A 15,467-nucleotide genomic window follows, 5' to 3' on the forward strand; every position below is an offset into this window, starting at 1 on the left:
AACAGGTGGTGACTTCGCAGCATTTGTGTTTAAAAAAGAGTCATAGAGAGTTCAGCTGGCCCAAGTTAGTCGGTGTGTTTGATTTTTAAAGAGACAGAATTAAATGCTGGGATCGCAGTTTTACAACCAACCACCACCTTGTTCTACAAACCAAAGTGCGGCACGTGCGGAGCTTGGATGTCCAGGGATGGGTCGCATCCAAACGACAGCTTGATGGGAAATATTTAGGGTAGATTTGCTTTGAATAATTATATAGGAGAGGAAGGACTTCCTCTGTGAAATGAGTGATGGCTCCTCCTTTAATGGTTTAATACAAATTGAGTCACTGGAGACACTCTAGATTCAACTTGCTGCTTTGAAATACGTCTGTGCTCTGGGCATGTAATCCAGAGTAGCTCCACTGTAAATCTAATGTGATTTGAATTGAAATGTGGATTTTCCACAGGGTACAGATTGCCAGTTCTTCTGATTAAATTTCAAGTCTTCCATATTTGGTGATTCTTGTTGTTCCTCTGAAGTGAAGGCGTTTTAGAGGAGATCATCTTTGATGAAAAAGCAAGCAAGCAAACAGGTTACATTTCAACAAAGGTTCAAAACCGTGCATGAATAAAGTGATTCTTAACACGACAGAAATTATGCACATTTTATTTTTAAAAATGGAAATTTATGTGTCTTCATCTGTGCTTCCCACTGTTGAATTTTGTGGAGTAGTTTTTGAGTCATTACTTTTTCAGAAAGTGCTTCTTGGTAAATGTTACTGGTTGTATTCAGTCCACTTAATTTTCTTCTTCTTTCCTTTCTGCCTAGACTGTACAGTTTGTTCAGGGAATTTTTGTTGAAAAATATGACCCAACAATAGAAGATTCATACAGAAAGGTAAAATAACATTATTCTTATTTCTTTCAAGTCTCATAGAGCTTGCTTCTTTTTAATAGTGCAACAAAGAGATGGGAACAGCTCAACCAAACTAGGGTCTGTTCTGTTTGCTGTAATTTGACATATAATTATTACTTGAAAACACGAAGGTATCAATATTTGCTATGTGCATATGCAATTCTTTACATCTGTTTTGGGTGCAGGCTTGTAATTGCTGAGCAAAAGTCCTTGTCAGGATCCCTGATGTTGTCACGTTACGTAATTCTGTCCACAGAGCTGCTTTCTTCACGCCACTGATGTCAAGGAACCCATTGTTTTACAGATTACCATAAGTTTTTCCATCATTAAAGGCACCAAATGCCTTACTCAAGTCAAGGTAGATCCCGTCCACCGCTCTGCCATCATCCATCTATCTTGTTATGTCCTCATAAAAGTCAATGAGGTTGGTCAAGCATGACTTCCCCTTGGTGAAAGCCATGTTGACTGCCCCTAATGACCCTCTTCTCCCTGATCTGCCTTGAGATGGCACCAAGGAGAAGTCATTCCATCAGTTTCCCAGGGATGGAGGTGAGGCTGACCGGTCTAGAGTTACCCGGGTCCTCCTTCTTGCCTTTCTTGAAGACTGGAGTGACATTTGCTTTCCTCCAGTCCTCAGGCACCTCTCCCATTTCCCAAGACTTGGCAAAGATGATGGAGAGCGGTCCAGCAATGACCTCAGCCAGCTCCCTCAGCACCCGCAGGTGCATCCCATCCAGACCCATGGATTTATGGATGTCCAGATTGCCTAACTGTCTGTAGAGGCCTCATCAACTTCCTCACCCTGATCTGGTGGCCTGTAGTAGATGCCCACAATAGTATGACCCTTGCCAGCCCGCCCCTTAACTTTCACCCATAGACTCAACTCACTCCTCATCCGTGCCTGGACAATACTCAATACATTGTAGTTGCTCTCTCACATAAAGAGCAACTCCACCACCACGCCTGGCTGGCCTGTCTTTCCTGAAAATGGCACAGCCATCCATGACCACATCCCGGCTATGTGTGCTGTCCCACCATGTCTCCGTAATTGCCACCAGATCATCATCTCCTGCCCTAACACAGGTTTCTAACTCCTGCTTATTTCCCGTGCTGCACGCATTGGTGTGCAGGCATTTCAGAGAGTGAGCTGAGCACACCCATTTCACCCCAGGGGTGTGGGAGGCCTCCCAGCCTTCATCAACTCCAGAGTGATGCTCTACTGATGCAAGCCCAGCTACCACCCCATCCCCTTCAAGCCCAGTTTAAAGCTCTCCAAATGAGCCCTGCTAATTCCTTGCTAAGCCTGACTCTGAGGATCACTAAATATTTTGCTTTTCCTTTTCTTCCTTATTCCCTTCTTCCCTAGTAGCAAAACAAAATATGAAAAAATAGAAGTTTAAGGTCGTTTGATTTTTAAGAGTGGATTTGATCTCGCTGAAGTTGAGAGGCCTCATTTAGGCTTCATTTACACCTTTATAATCAACAGGCCTGGAGCAGAAGTGAGCTGACCCAAATGCCCGGCTTGGGGCGTAATTAATCCTCTAATCGTGGTGCACGTGGCTGCCTTGCTCACAGGGCTCTTTACGCAGAAGTAAAAATGAAGCTGATATTCCTCTTCCCTGGCTCATTTTAGTTTCAATTGCATGTGTGTCTTCCCTTTTTTCCCCAGCAAGTGGAAGTAGACTGTCAACAGTGTATGCTTGAAATCCTCGATACAGCAGGGACGGTAAGTACGATTTCGAGTTGGAATGGGGTTTCTTTGTCCCGGTCTGTTGTCTGGTCCTATGGCAGACGCATATTTAACACAAACGATCGCTACAAAATATGTCAGCCAAATCTTAACACCGTGGGTTATGATTTGGGGCATAGAGCAGTTTGTTTGCAGATACATTTTTATTGCTACTCCTAATTTTTTCCCATTTCTTTTTTCCAGAAGCCTTTTTCTCTCTTAGTTGGGGGAAAGAAAAAGGGAAAGAAATGTGTTAATGCTTTTATTAAATTTGCATGCTTCAGTGGATCTCTGTAAGGGATAAAAATGTAAATGTGTGCTGCACAGCACTATATACTTGTCCATTATAATAAAAGTATTATTTTGTTCATTTGCCATATTCACCAGCTAATTACTTTTAAAAATATTTGATTACAGGAGCAATTTACAGCAATGAGGGATCTCTATATGAAGAACGGTCAAGGGTTTGCACTAGTATATTCTATAACAGCACAGTCCACGTTTAACGACTTACAGGACCTGCGGGAACAGATTTTACGGGTTAAGGACACTGAAGATGTAAGTAGAATATCTTTTTTCCTTTTACAGATGTTTAAAATGTCGCTCCCGTGTGTGATCGGAGGGGGTTCAGCTTTATGCTGCGGGTGTCCCTGGGAATGGCTGGAGGAGTCTCAGCTACTGTCGCAAGGTTGTAATTTCGGGTGTTTAAATCCCTTTTTAAAACAAGGAAAAATCACATGAAGATACTTTGCATTCAGTCCTGCTTGACAGAAGAAAACTATTCACCATATTGCCAGTTCAGGCTCCAACTCCTGTCTCTGGGACTTCTTGGCAGGCTTTTAATGTCTCAATGCATGATGGAGGAGCCGGTGGCTTTTGCCGCGGTGGCCACGTGGCTGTGCAGAAGTGTGGGAACTCTCTCCTCCAGCAGAAGTTGAAATTATATGTATTTTTTTTCCCAACAGTCAATAACATATTCAAAGGTTCGCCCTGAGGAGTGTGAAAAAGATTGCCCGTTCTTTTCCACTGATGGCTTAGAAATAGCAGCTGCCTTTGCTGTTGGGTTGTGATGTGCCGGGAGGGGATGAGCCGTATCCCCATTACCTTGTTTTGAATGGCTTTGGTTCCCTTCTTGGTTGAACGAGCTGAACTGCTATTTATGCAAAACTGGTGTTCATTTAGGTAGGGATTACGCCCGGATAAATGCCTGGAAACACGAGTCCTCCCCCAGTCAGCCCCTCGGGCAGAGCCCAGCGCTTCGCTCGGCTCCAGGGAATTTGCACCGTAAGCCGGTCAAGTTCATCGGACAATAGAGACTGTTGCTTTCGTTTTGACTCCAGCGATTTGATTTAATTATTCAAATGCATGTATTTATTTTGCGGTAGGGGAATGTTACTTGTTGAATCCAAGCCTGAGAACTTTTAGAACGCAGAGTTAGGAAAATGTGTTCTTTGCTGTATTTAGGTTCAGAATGTGTCTTTCAAAATACCAATACGTAAACCATTAAATTATATATGTCTAACAAAGTCTTCTACATGAAATAGTTGATCATCAGAAGATAGTTGTTCATCAAACCCTGTTTTTGGCTTTATGATAAACTATTACTACCTCTTCAAATAACCTTATATAGAGTTTCCTGTCTTTCAAACCTGTACTGTTTACCCATCTAAGTCACACTTTTTTCTATCTTAATATACTTTGGTTTTTTGCTGAACATGTTCAAAACATATTTTCATGTTTTGGTACGAGAAAGTTGCTCTTGACTATGTAGAAAACTAAAGAATGGGATTAAGCTGATAGTTCTAAATATCCAGTTGGTCTCTGCTGTGAATAAGTTTTATTTGGATTTGCCTCATTTGTATTTGTGACTTTGGATTTCTGATCTAATAAGTAAAACTTACTTCTCAAAAATAAGTCATCGTTTTCTAATCAGTAGGGCTGTAAGTTTTAAATACAAAACCTAATCTTGAGTGTAGTCGAATTGAGAAGAGACTACAAATATTAACACCGAGGTAGATGAAAAACCTACAGTATGTTGTGATTTACCAAAGGAAGTGGATAATGATTTATTTTCCAGCTGGAAAGTACTCATTTTCTGTTCAAAGAATTAAATGCTTCAGGAAACGGAGTGGGTGCACACCCATTATCAGCAGTTCTTTGGGTTTTTTTGCTGCTTTTACCCAGCATAAGGGAAACAGGATGCTGCTGTGTGCATGCCCAGCACCGCGCTCCTGGCCTTCAAAACCAACCTCAGCTCTGGCTGGATCAGCCCCTCAAATCTGTATGAGATGCAGGTTGTAAAAGCAAATTGAAAATCACATGTAACCCACGATTCTCAGGTATAAAAAGTCCCGAACCGCGTATCTGTCTGCAAAGCGACTGTGAAAACGTGTGGCTGGAGCACAGGGCTGTGCTGCCGGCTCATCGGTGTGGAAATGACACCTGGCAGCGGGTAGTTTTGGTTTTGGGGGTTGTTGTGGGGTTTTCAAGGTGCTTTAGGTGTTTTTTCTTTGCTTGTTTAAGGCCTTTTCTACCTATTTGTGACATCTCAATGGCCTGCAGCCACGGTAGAGACCGCCTGAGAAGCAGATAAAGCCTGACGTTACATATTGGGCCGTTACTTCCAAGATACTCCAGCCGCAGTTGTTTTCCTACAGTATTAAATTTCTCTGTTGTTCTGTAGGAAATGTCACAAGGAATATGATTTCCCCAAGGCACTTTCTTCCTGGTGAAGGAACAAGAAGGTGACTCGCCCAGACGCTTTGGAAAGCCATCGGCTTAATGAGAGGGGCAGATGCCCTCTGGTCATTGTCTTGGACAAACTCTGTGCCTTATGAATCTTTTGAACATGTGTCAAACACTTGTTTTAATATTGCATGAGATTATTTATTGGAAGAGATGTCCAGGGCAACGCTTTGCAAAGGTGCTTCCATTTATTGTTGTGTGGCTCGACATCAGGTTGACAAGAGAGGTCAAAGGGGCTGAAACATATCATGGATGTCTTAAAACACGTGTGTTTTGTTCTCTAAAACAGGCGAAGTTGGCAGGCAATTTAGCCTCCTGTCACATGCAAGTCCTGAAATACATTTAGGTGGTAAATGAAGTTTTTTACTCGAATGGTGTTGGATGTAGAGAACAGAAAATAAATCTCTACTAACTTAAGATTGCGCTGAACTGTTACCATTTAGTATTACAACGTCCGCCATGTGTTTAATTCTTAGGGAACCAGAGTGTCTATAGTACAGACTTTATTCAGCCCTTTCCGGGCAGGCATCTAAATCCCAGTCTAGTCTGAGCTTTGCTGAACTCCTGTTTTTTATTGTGTTTTCATGCTGTCTGTATTTCCCCCCCTCCCCACATGCCTGTGTAAGCCGTGGCGTTAATGCTCCGTGTTGCATGTTGACTTGCTGATGCGTCTCTTGTTCGCGCTTCTCTGCAGGTTCCAATGATTCTGGTTGGCAATAAATGTGACCTGGAGGAAGAGCGTGTGGTCGGCAAAGAGCAGGGACAAAACTTAGCAAGACAGTGGTGTAACTGTGCCTTTCTAGAATCGTCTGCAAAGTCGAAAATCAACGTTAATGAGGTAACTATCAGCTGTTCCTTGTCTTTCCTGCTTCAGCATTGAGCGCTACGTTAAACCAGCGTGCAGTCCTTCATCTATTTCTTCATCAGGAGGATTCAGGCTGGTTCTGAGATCTTAGCCCAAGAAAGGCTTGAGATGCAGTGTATTTAGCTACTGCTTTCTGTTTGTTTTAAGGAGGTCTGCTCCTTTTTCTCTGTAAAGTGTGGGTGACTTCTCCAGGTAAGTGCTTTCTATAGCCTGTGCCAGTGGCCACAAACAGCGGAAGGTCCTGAGCAAGCCCAGTGAGCTGGATGACTCTTAGCTTAGATAAACCTGATCTGGAAAAGTTTACTTTTTCAAGATAACTTGCTATTGCTATTCAGAACGTGGATTACGCCCCATTGTGTCAAGTTGCATAGCGTCGGCTGTTGTTTTTAAAGTATTTGCTTTTCGCATTCCTGCTACTTCTGGCTGCCCATCGCAGCCCTCCTCTGCTAAGCCACCAACTTGGGCTGTGCCCAAACAGAAGTCTGTATCAATGGTTCCCGTCTTTAAATTAGAAACACCTTTGCCGTTGATGTGCGTTTTCATAGAATTGACTGGGTTGGAAAAGACCTCAGAGATCATCCAGTCCAACCCTTGGTCCAACTCCAGTCTGTTTACTAGATCATGGCACTAAGTGCCATGGCCAACCTCAGTTTAAAAACCTCCAGGGCTGGTGAGTCCAGCACCTCCCTGGGCAGCCATTCCAATGCCTGACCACTCTCTCTGCACAGAATTGCTGTCTAATCTCCAGCCTAAATTTCCCCCGGCAGAGTTGAAGCCCATGGCCCCTTGTCCTATTGCTGATGCCTGGGAGAAGAGCCCAATCCCCCCCTGGCTAGAACTGCCCTTCAGGTAGTTCTAGAGAGTGTTGAGCTCAGCTCTAAGCCTCCTCTTTTCCAGACTAAACAAGCCCAGCTCCCTCAGCCTCTCCCCATAGGGCTTGTGTTCCAGTCCCTTCCCCAGTCTTGTTGCTCTTCTCTGGACCCTCCAGCACTTCAATCTCTTTCCTGAGCTGAGGGGCCCAGAACTGCACACAATACTTCAGGTTTTCCTGCTGCCTGGGCTTGTGCAGCTCTGCCGAGGGAGCTCCGCTTGGCATCGGGCTCTGAGTTTTTATTCTCTGCTGTGAATTATCTGCCTGTGACAGAGGCCAGGCTTCCAGCCACAAAAGCTAAGGTGACCCTGTTGAGCGGAGCTGGTTTGGTGCCAGGCGATAAGCGGGACCGTTAAGGAGGCTGTGCGATAAGCAGGAGCAGTAGGAGCCTGGACCGGCCCCGGTGTTAATTTGGCAGCGGGTGGGACATGCACAGCACCGCATCCACCCGGCCCAACGGGACGGGAGCTCCGGGCGGCAGGAATCGCAGTTTCTAGGCTTGGGATTAGCTGGTTGGAGTGTGTGCTGATCTAACACGGTAAATATAGCTCGCCGGGCCAGACTCCTGCCAGAAGGGATAGTTTTGTATGTGTGTGTCTGAGCTGTAGTAAAACTACGACTGTTAATGAAGGAACTAGCGGCTCAATCGTTGAACAGATCGCCACGGGGTGTAGCAAATTCTTGTTTATAGAGACTGACCTCTCGTTAGCCAAAGGTGCCCTGAAGCATTCCTGAGAGCAGGGAAGGGGATTTTCCAGGAGGCAGAACCCTGAGCTGTTGGGGTGAATACACACCCGTGGTTTACATAATATAACCACCCTGAACCTGTGAATCCTGGGTCTCCCTATTTCCCTGTCCTGTCTGCTGCCTCCAGCGAGACTCAGATCACAGAGGAGAAAACAACTACCTGGAAGATTCGTTTCTGTGATTTTATTGTGATCTTAATTTTCTGGTTTTCTGCCAGTTTATATTGTCTGCTGATGAAAAGCATGCAAGCTGAGGAAATCAAAGAGAAGAAACAAGTGAATCAAGCAAGTTATCGCACTGGTTATTTGTTTGTTCTGCTGGCTCACAGGCAGCAGAAGCATTTGCATTATTCTGAGTTTTGGTTTTTAGCTGCTTTTGGACCTTCTGAATTTCCTTGGAATCAAGAAGGATTTGTGAGCTGTCAACCACTCCAGGAAGGGAAAAAATAAACAAGGACAAGGGTGGAGCTTGCCGAAGGTTTAAATATTTCTCCTCAATACTGTGACCCAGCTCCAAGCATTTTTGTAAAGCTCATTTAGCTATAAATGGGTTGAGTATTGCTGGGAAAACAACTCGCAGCAAAAGCCTTTGCAAGAAACTCGTCTCTGAAGCTGAAAGAGGCCCCTGTAATCGTCCCCTTCTGGAAATGGAGTTCAGGGCAGATGTTCTGCTTCTCCTTGCTAATTTGATTAATAAACTCAAAATATAGGCAAAAAGGTGAAGTGATTAACAGCTCGAATCTGTTTGGCAAAGAGGGAAATGAACAGCGTTGTTCCATAAGCAGTTGCTTGAGAAACGCATTTTAGTAAATGCAGGCACTTCAATTGAATTTATAAGATTGCAGCCACAAGGAAAGAGCATCAGCTTGCCGACCTGCCTCATTTTTGGCACTTGTGTAGTGGTTTATCCCTTGGATTTTCTCAGTTTGTGCTTTTCATTTTCAGATCTTTTACGACCTGGTCAGACAGATAAATAGAAAAACACCAGTGGAAAAGAAGAAGCCTAAAAAGAAATCCTGTCTGCTGCTCTAGGCTCCCATCGCGCAGCAGCTCTGAGCCAGGTAAGAGGTGTCGGAATTCTACCTCCAGCCGCTCCCAAATACAAATATCCTTCCCATCCTGCTTGTGTTGGACTCTTTTAAGAAGTCACTTATACTGATTGACCTGGCAGAGACATATTTCTCTCTCCCTTTCTCCTTTCGCTTGGGTCGATGAGTGCGACAGAGCAGGAACGTTTTGCTCCTGCAGCCGCCACAGCCAAGTTTTGCTTCCTTTTCATGCTCTGCTGAAATTCAGTAGCATCTGTGGAACTTGTGTTATTGCTGCAGCTGCTGTCACAGCCCTGGGTGCTATGGGGACAACTGCAAACTGGTTTGGGTGGGACACGGCTTTTGAATGCCACAGAAATAAAAAGCTGCCCACCGAAAAACACGGAGAAATGCAAACCAAAAATGAAAACAAAACGCCACCTCAAGGTTGGACGTAGCTATAAATAATCTTCCTGTGTATCTTGGCAGGGAACTCTGTGTGCTTACAGCTGTTCTGTCGCGCTCCTGAAGGAAAACAGCGTTTCTGTAGCTTGGGGTTTTGGGCAGGAACGTCACCCGGGCTGCCCCGTGAACTGCTGGGCTGTGTTGGCACACGAGTGATTCTGTTTGATTCTGCTCGCAGCAGGATTTTGGGGATGAATTCTGAAGACAAGTGGCTCTCTGCCTTCTGCCAGCTCTGAAGTTCACCCTGTCAATGGCCATTGATGTACCGAGGGGGATAAGCGGTTAACATGGCTTCTAATGACTTGCACTTTATTGACTGATGAGTCTCTTATCCTGAGCTTTGAGTGCCAGAAAATAATAGCTCAGGGTTGTGGGGAAACAATAGCTTTAGGAAAAGGAATGGAAGAGCACGTCTTAAGTGGCTTTTCCTGTTCCTCAGGTGATAGATTTGAATGGATTTCTATTTTAGCTACTGTGGCGTCAGGCAGGGTGACTTCTCGGAGACGGGTGTCCCCAGCCCGGGGGGACGTGTCCGGGACCTTCTGCTTCCAGCCACTTGCTGATGAGGCTTCTCAGAACATCGACTTCTGTCTGTACCCCAAATCTGCTCTAGATGCTCAAAACCCTTCACGGTGTCTCCCCCATTCTTTGTAAATCTCTCCCCAATTCATTGCCTGTTGCTCCAGCTGGAATGGGGCTCAGGGAGGTCTCCAACTTGAGATTTAAAAGGATCTCAGAGATATAAAATAAATCATTCACCCAGTGCTGAATTCAATATCCCCGTTTCATCAGGCAGATTAATGGGAAGGACACTCATTAATTATCGTGGCAGTGGTGGGGTCAGCCACGATAAAACTGAAACGTGCTTTGTGTACTTTCCAAAGTCTCTTTTCTCTCCGGACCTCTGAACTCGGATGGTTGGAACGAACCCCAATAGAGGAGGAGAATAAAGCTCCTCCTGCTGCGTGTTTTACAACCCTCGTTTGCGATCATCTCATGGTAGGATGAGAAACTTGCCCTCCATCATCTTTATTTCTCCTCTTTCTAGATTGCAGGAATGAAGAACTGTTGCCTACATGGAAAGTGCCAGCATTCCCGACTTCAAAACCTTATGGAAATTGAACACATATCTGAAGAAGCTTCTCTTGTTTTTCTATACTACGAGAAGAATTTAAATCCTAAAATGGTTTGCACACGGTCCCTGGAAAAAGAAATCGCTCTGTGTATATCTCTTGGAAATTTAAGACAATAATACTCCTCCTTTGCAATAGCAGTTAACGGATGTGGAAATAAAGATAATTGACTCTAGTGTATGATTATACAAAGGAGCATGGATGCATTTCAAATGTTAGATATTGCTATTATAATTAAAAATTCATATTGACCCTTTTATCATCATTTCTCCCCATCAAGCACTAAAAATGTTCCACCATTATATTTTATATCTATAACTATAGGTATATATTATCTGAAATTTCCCTTCGAACTCACTGCGACAAATAACTTTTTGAGTCATTGACTTCATTTTATATTTAAAAGTTACAGAATATCATTATTTTCATTCTACCATTATATTCTAATTAAAGATGTTTGTGCATAATGCTTTGGAAAAATGGGTCTTTTATAGGAAAAAAACCTGGGATAACTGATTTCTATGGCTTTAAAAGCAAAAATATATAATATACTAAACCAACTCTAATATTGCTTCTTGTGTTTTACTGTCACAGATTAAATTACAGCTTTTATGAATGATTAAATTTTAGTACATTTTCAGTTTGTTTCTGTGTTTTTGTTACGGTTTCCAGGCTTTGGTTTTTATCCATGTTTTGCGAGTTCCATTGGGGTCGATCGAGTGTCCTGTTAGAACCAATTCCACCCGTCCATCCTCACACCGATGCGACGTCTTCCCGCACCCTCCTTGGATGTATTTGATCATAACGCACTCAAGCACAGAAGGCTGTTTTGAATTAGTTTTGTATATTCTCTCGAATGTTTAAAGATTGTATTCTGCTGAAAAGATTTCCTCTGTACAATTATTTTTATATGTACAAATGCGGTTTAATACTGTATCAAGGTCTGACTTTTACTATGATCTTTGGTTTCGCACGATCACGTATTTTGGGGGTAGAATCCCTGTTTTGATGACGCCCCCGCCGGCCAGGAGCCTGTGATGGTCTCTTGCTGTGGGATTGAAAGCTGGTTCTGTCTAAATTCAGTTTCACCAAAGCAAACCGCTGCTTTACATTTTTAGACAAAACCTGGCTGACGTTGCCCCATCTGCACACTCAGCCGAAGGGGCTTTTTGTTTCATTTTGAGTTCTTATTTTTAATTTAATACCTATTGGTTTCATAAAGTTTCAAAGAGCAGGATCTGAAGACACCCATGGAGGCTGCACCTCGATCCGGTGGATGTGCAAGTAAAAGAGCCGCCTTTGGGACCCCAAAGCCCATCCTGGGTGGGATCTGCTGGCATCCCGCGGCGCTGGAGGCCTCGCTCCCGCTTTGCTTCTGCGTAAGTGAGAAGAGAAATGTATCTTCACAGTGGAGAAACCTCAGGACGGACCTTGTCCTGCTTGTTCAAATGGGAAATCTAAATGTAAGAGCTGGTGAACAGTTGTTCCTGGACCCGTTGGGTAGTTTTATTTGAAACCAGGGGGGGAGAAATTTCTATAAATAGGTTTTTCTATGACTGTGTTACCGATGCAGCTGTTGAATTATGCAGAGATCCCAGTTTCTAAATGCAGCCCAAACAAGACTGGATGAAAATATTTGGCTGACGATAATGTGAAAACATCTACCTACTCACAAGCTACTAGGACAAACGTAGTTACTTAGCTGGTTGTCTTCAACCTACCCTCTGCGCTTCCTTTTTCAGGAGGAGCAGCAGCATGGTAATTGCAGGTTGGTTATCTTTACTAAATGTAAAAATATTTTAGTAATAAAGTAATTTTAATGTACATGCTGATGGCCAGACGCCTCTTCTATTAAAACAGAAACCTGACCTTCATTTTCGAGCTACAGGGTGGTGCGTAAGTTCATCAAACCTCATTTCTCAAATGCCAAGCGTGTTTTATATGAAGAGCCGACTCCGTTATCTCCTCCCCGCGGAGCTGGGGCTGCGGTGACGGGGACGCTCAACCTGCTGCTGCTTTTCCACGTCGCTTCTGGACTTTGCGACTCCGCAGCATCTCCTGCCCTGGACTGTTGGTCTGGAGAAGGCAAGTCCAGCTTCCTCAGGGGTGGTTTTGTCTGTGGTGGGATCTTCTTGGAGGACATCAGGGCCTGTGGGGATACATCTGCTCCGTCCACCCCATCTCCTGCAAAAGCTGGAGCATGGGAGAGCTTTTTAGTCGCTGTTGGTGACCCAGGAAGGGCAGGTGGAGCCGGGGGTGCAAAATGAACAGTGAATTTGGTGTAAGAGATGGAGGAAGAGGTCGAGGCGGGGTGGAAACGCTTCCTGAGCCTGTTGGCTTTGCCACTAGATGGTGGTGTTGGAAAACATCAGGGGCCGAAGGAGCTGGGGCTGTGAATGACGTGACACCGAGGGAAAAACGGTTTGAGGGGTCCTCGTTGATGTCCATGTCCCCATGGATGTCCATGTCCCCATCGATGTCCCGGCCCGAGAGACAGTCCTGCTTTGGGACACCTCGCTGCGCTGCCCTTGGACCTCACACCATGAATTTGTTCTCCCACTGGATAAGAGTTTTTTTATCTAATGGATTTTAGCGCAATAGCCCAAATTCTGCCCTTGGATACACTGCAGCAGACGGGGCGTAGTTTGATGTCCAAGCAGAACGTGTCCCGAAGCGCTTGGTGTTTAACGTTTCACTGGGCTAAAGATGAGTTGACTGAAGAATGTCCTAGAGAAGGGGTAAAATAAAAACCTTCCAGATGTGCTCACATGCTTCTGCTTTTGACCAGCATCCAATCAAGCAAAGTAGCATTTTGCTCCGAGGAAAGGAGCACATTTAAAATTTCAATGCAGCCCCACGGTCCCCAAAGCCATCCAGCTCCTATTAGTGTCAATCTGAGCTGTGCACAAACCCAGCCCAAGTGATTCAGCGCTGTCCACATACGCTGTTCTTAAACTTCGCTGCCTGTATTTACCGATCTATTTCGGGTGTTATCTAAAGGTTATTTTAAATCTGTTTTTCCGCCTGGTGTGGGTTGGATCAGGCGGTGGCTGCCCGGTGATGCCCTGCCTCGCTGGGGAGTCACAATTGCAAGCTTTCATTTGGATCCCAATGCCCAAGAGAAGGGAGGGAAGGTCGTGTCGTGTTTAGGGGGAGCAGGGCTGCTGCGGCACGTGGGATTTGCTTTGCTGTCATTCTCAATGCCGCAGCAACAATGTGCGACGTCTTACGTCCAGCAGCACTAAAACAAACTTCATGTGAGGTTCAGAGTTAATCTTTGCAAAATCACCCAAACTAATGGCTGTTTGCCTTATTTTGCCAGCACTAGACACTGAAGAAACAAAACTGAATTTTATTGCGGACCCAGCTCCAGAAACAGCCCAATTAGAAGCCATGCCAGGGCTAATTAGCTGTGCCCCGAGCTGACAGTAGCTCTGGCACAGCGCTGTGCTAATGTGGCCGGGCTCTTGTCTTTAGCTCAGTTACTCACTAATCCCAGTGTTGGGAAACAGCGCTTGTATTATCCTGGGACCCACACAGGCCTTTTCTCCTTTGCTTTTTGCAGAGAGCTTGCACACAGGTAAGCTCAGCTCATTCCGTGTCTGCCGGCAGCAGGTAGAGCCCAGAGCGGTGAGTGACACCATTACCCACGACGTCCTTCGTCTCCAGCGGGATGCGCTTTGGATGCAGCAGCAGATTGAATCATTTGTCAAAAGATTTTGCGCAAACGAGTGGCAGGGCTGGGATGACAGCCCCGTGCTGGAGTCCGCCGTGCCCGTCTTGCTGGCCTGGCCCTGCCACCTCTTGCCTAAATCCCAATTTCACCAGCCCTTTTGGGACGGGAATCGCTCAGACGAGCGCGTCTCCCCTGCAGCGCTGGCCCCAGCGCGGCCGCTCCCGCGGTCCCAGCCAGAAGCCCGGGTTCAAACATCCGTGGCATTTTCTTTGGGTGGTACCAACATTTCCTGGCACGCCGGCGCGGCTGGGAGTGCATAAGGAGCCCGTTGTGTGCGGAGGGGAGGATGCTCCGGTGCCGCATGTCCCGCAGATCCAGCAACAAAGGACAAATTCATGTGCGGGGAGAGGCTGAGCACCCTGGTGTGTTATGGAGCAGCTGCATCCAGCAGTGGGTGACAGCCACCTCGTGCTGCACAGGACACCTTTGCTCGCAGGATGCTGCCCGAGGCTCCTGGGATTCATTTCCATGGAGCACTTTTTTGCAGCCTGAAAATCCCTTGGACGTCCTTCCAAACCAACTGATGTGGAGCAGCATACGCCACGAGTTCAGCTCCCCAGCAAAATGCAAGTTAACAGTCATTTTGCCTTTTTTCCCCCACAAGTGTTTTAAATATATATGAAGTTTCTTGCAGCTCATTTTGAGTGAATGACGCTGGAACTGGAAAGCAAGGGACGTTGCAGCTCCGCCGCTCTTCCCTACCCGAGCTGTTACAAATCATCAGACAAACCGACTTCAGACAAGCTAAACCTCTACTCAGCCTCCCCCGTGCTCGGGATGTGGATATAACATTTTGAGGGCCACAGACATCCAGTATCCTACAACCATTTTTCATTTTGCTTTGGAAATAAGCAGTGTCAAGCTGCTGCGTCAGTGCGGCTTAAATTCCCAGGAGAACTCATTTGATTTGAAGCCGTTTACTTTATTAAATATGACTGTACAGGCATCCCCGCGGGATAATCCTTTATGATAAATGATGTTTGAAATGAGGGAGACCCGATCCTGGCCGTCTCGTGCTCCAGTCTCAGTTAATCTGCAGGGACAGGGAGAGGCACAGCGCAATCATGGGGCAAAGGGCAGAAGACTTGGACAAACCAGCAGCTAAACCTGCGAGGGGATCGGCCCTGGGTGTTACAGCTGTGAGAAACTGGACCGGAGCATCTTTCTGTAACATGGGGAAGCCAATGTGTCCATACCCGTGGGTTTCACTCCTTGGTCAACCGACTCTTGATATTGTCTAGGGTGGAAGTAGCAG

At 45.5% G+C, this 15,467-nt stretch overlaps 1 protein-coding gene across 4 annotated transcripts in view; it reads left to right on the forward strand.

The window, feature by feature from the left end:
• The window catches only part of RAP1A (RAP1A, member of RAS oncogene family), a 33,139-nt gene extending 22,030 nt beyond the window's left edge, over positions 1–11,109 (forward strand). For 3 of the 4 annotated variants that reach the window (XM_080358433.1, XM_080358435.1, XM_080358434.1), the window contains 6 exons: positions 808–876; positions 2,564–2,620; positions 3,041–3,181; positions 6,063–6,206; positions 8,796–8,911; positions 10,392–11,109. In XM_080358433.1, coding sequence (XP_080214559.1) covers positions 808–876; positions 2,564–2,620; positions 3,041–3,181; positions 6,063–6,206; positions 8,796–8,882 — 498 coding nt within the window. In that variant the 3' untranslated portion in view covers positions 8,883–8,911; positions 10,392–11,109. The remainder of the gene's footprint in view (positions 1–807; positions 877–2,563; positions 2,621–3,040; positions 3,182–6,062; positions 6,207–8,795; positions 8,912–10,391) is intronic. The other variant, XM_080358432.1, reaches the window with a different exon arrangement.
• Positions 11,110–15,467: the final 4,358 nt, after the last annotated feature.

The sequence above is a fragment of the Nesoenas mayeri genome (assembly GCF_963082525.1).
Source record: "Nesoenas mayeri genome assembly, chromosome: 23".
NCBI classification, from domain to species: domain Eukaryota; kingdom Metazoa; phylum Chordata; class Aves; order Columbiformes; family Columbidae; genus Nesoenas; species Nesoenas mayeri.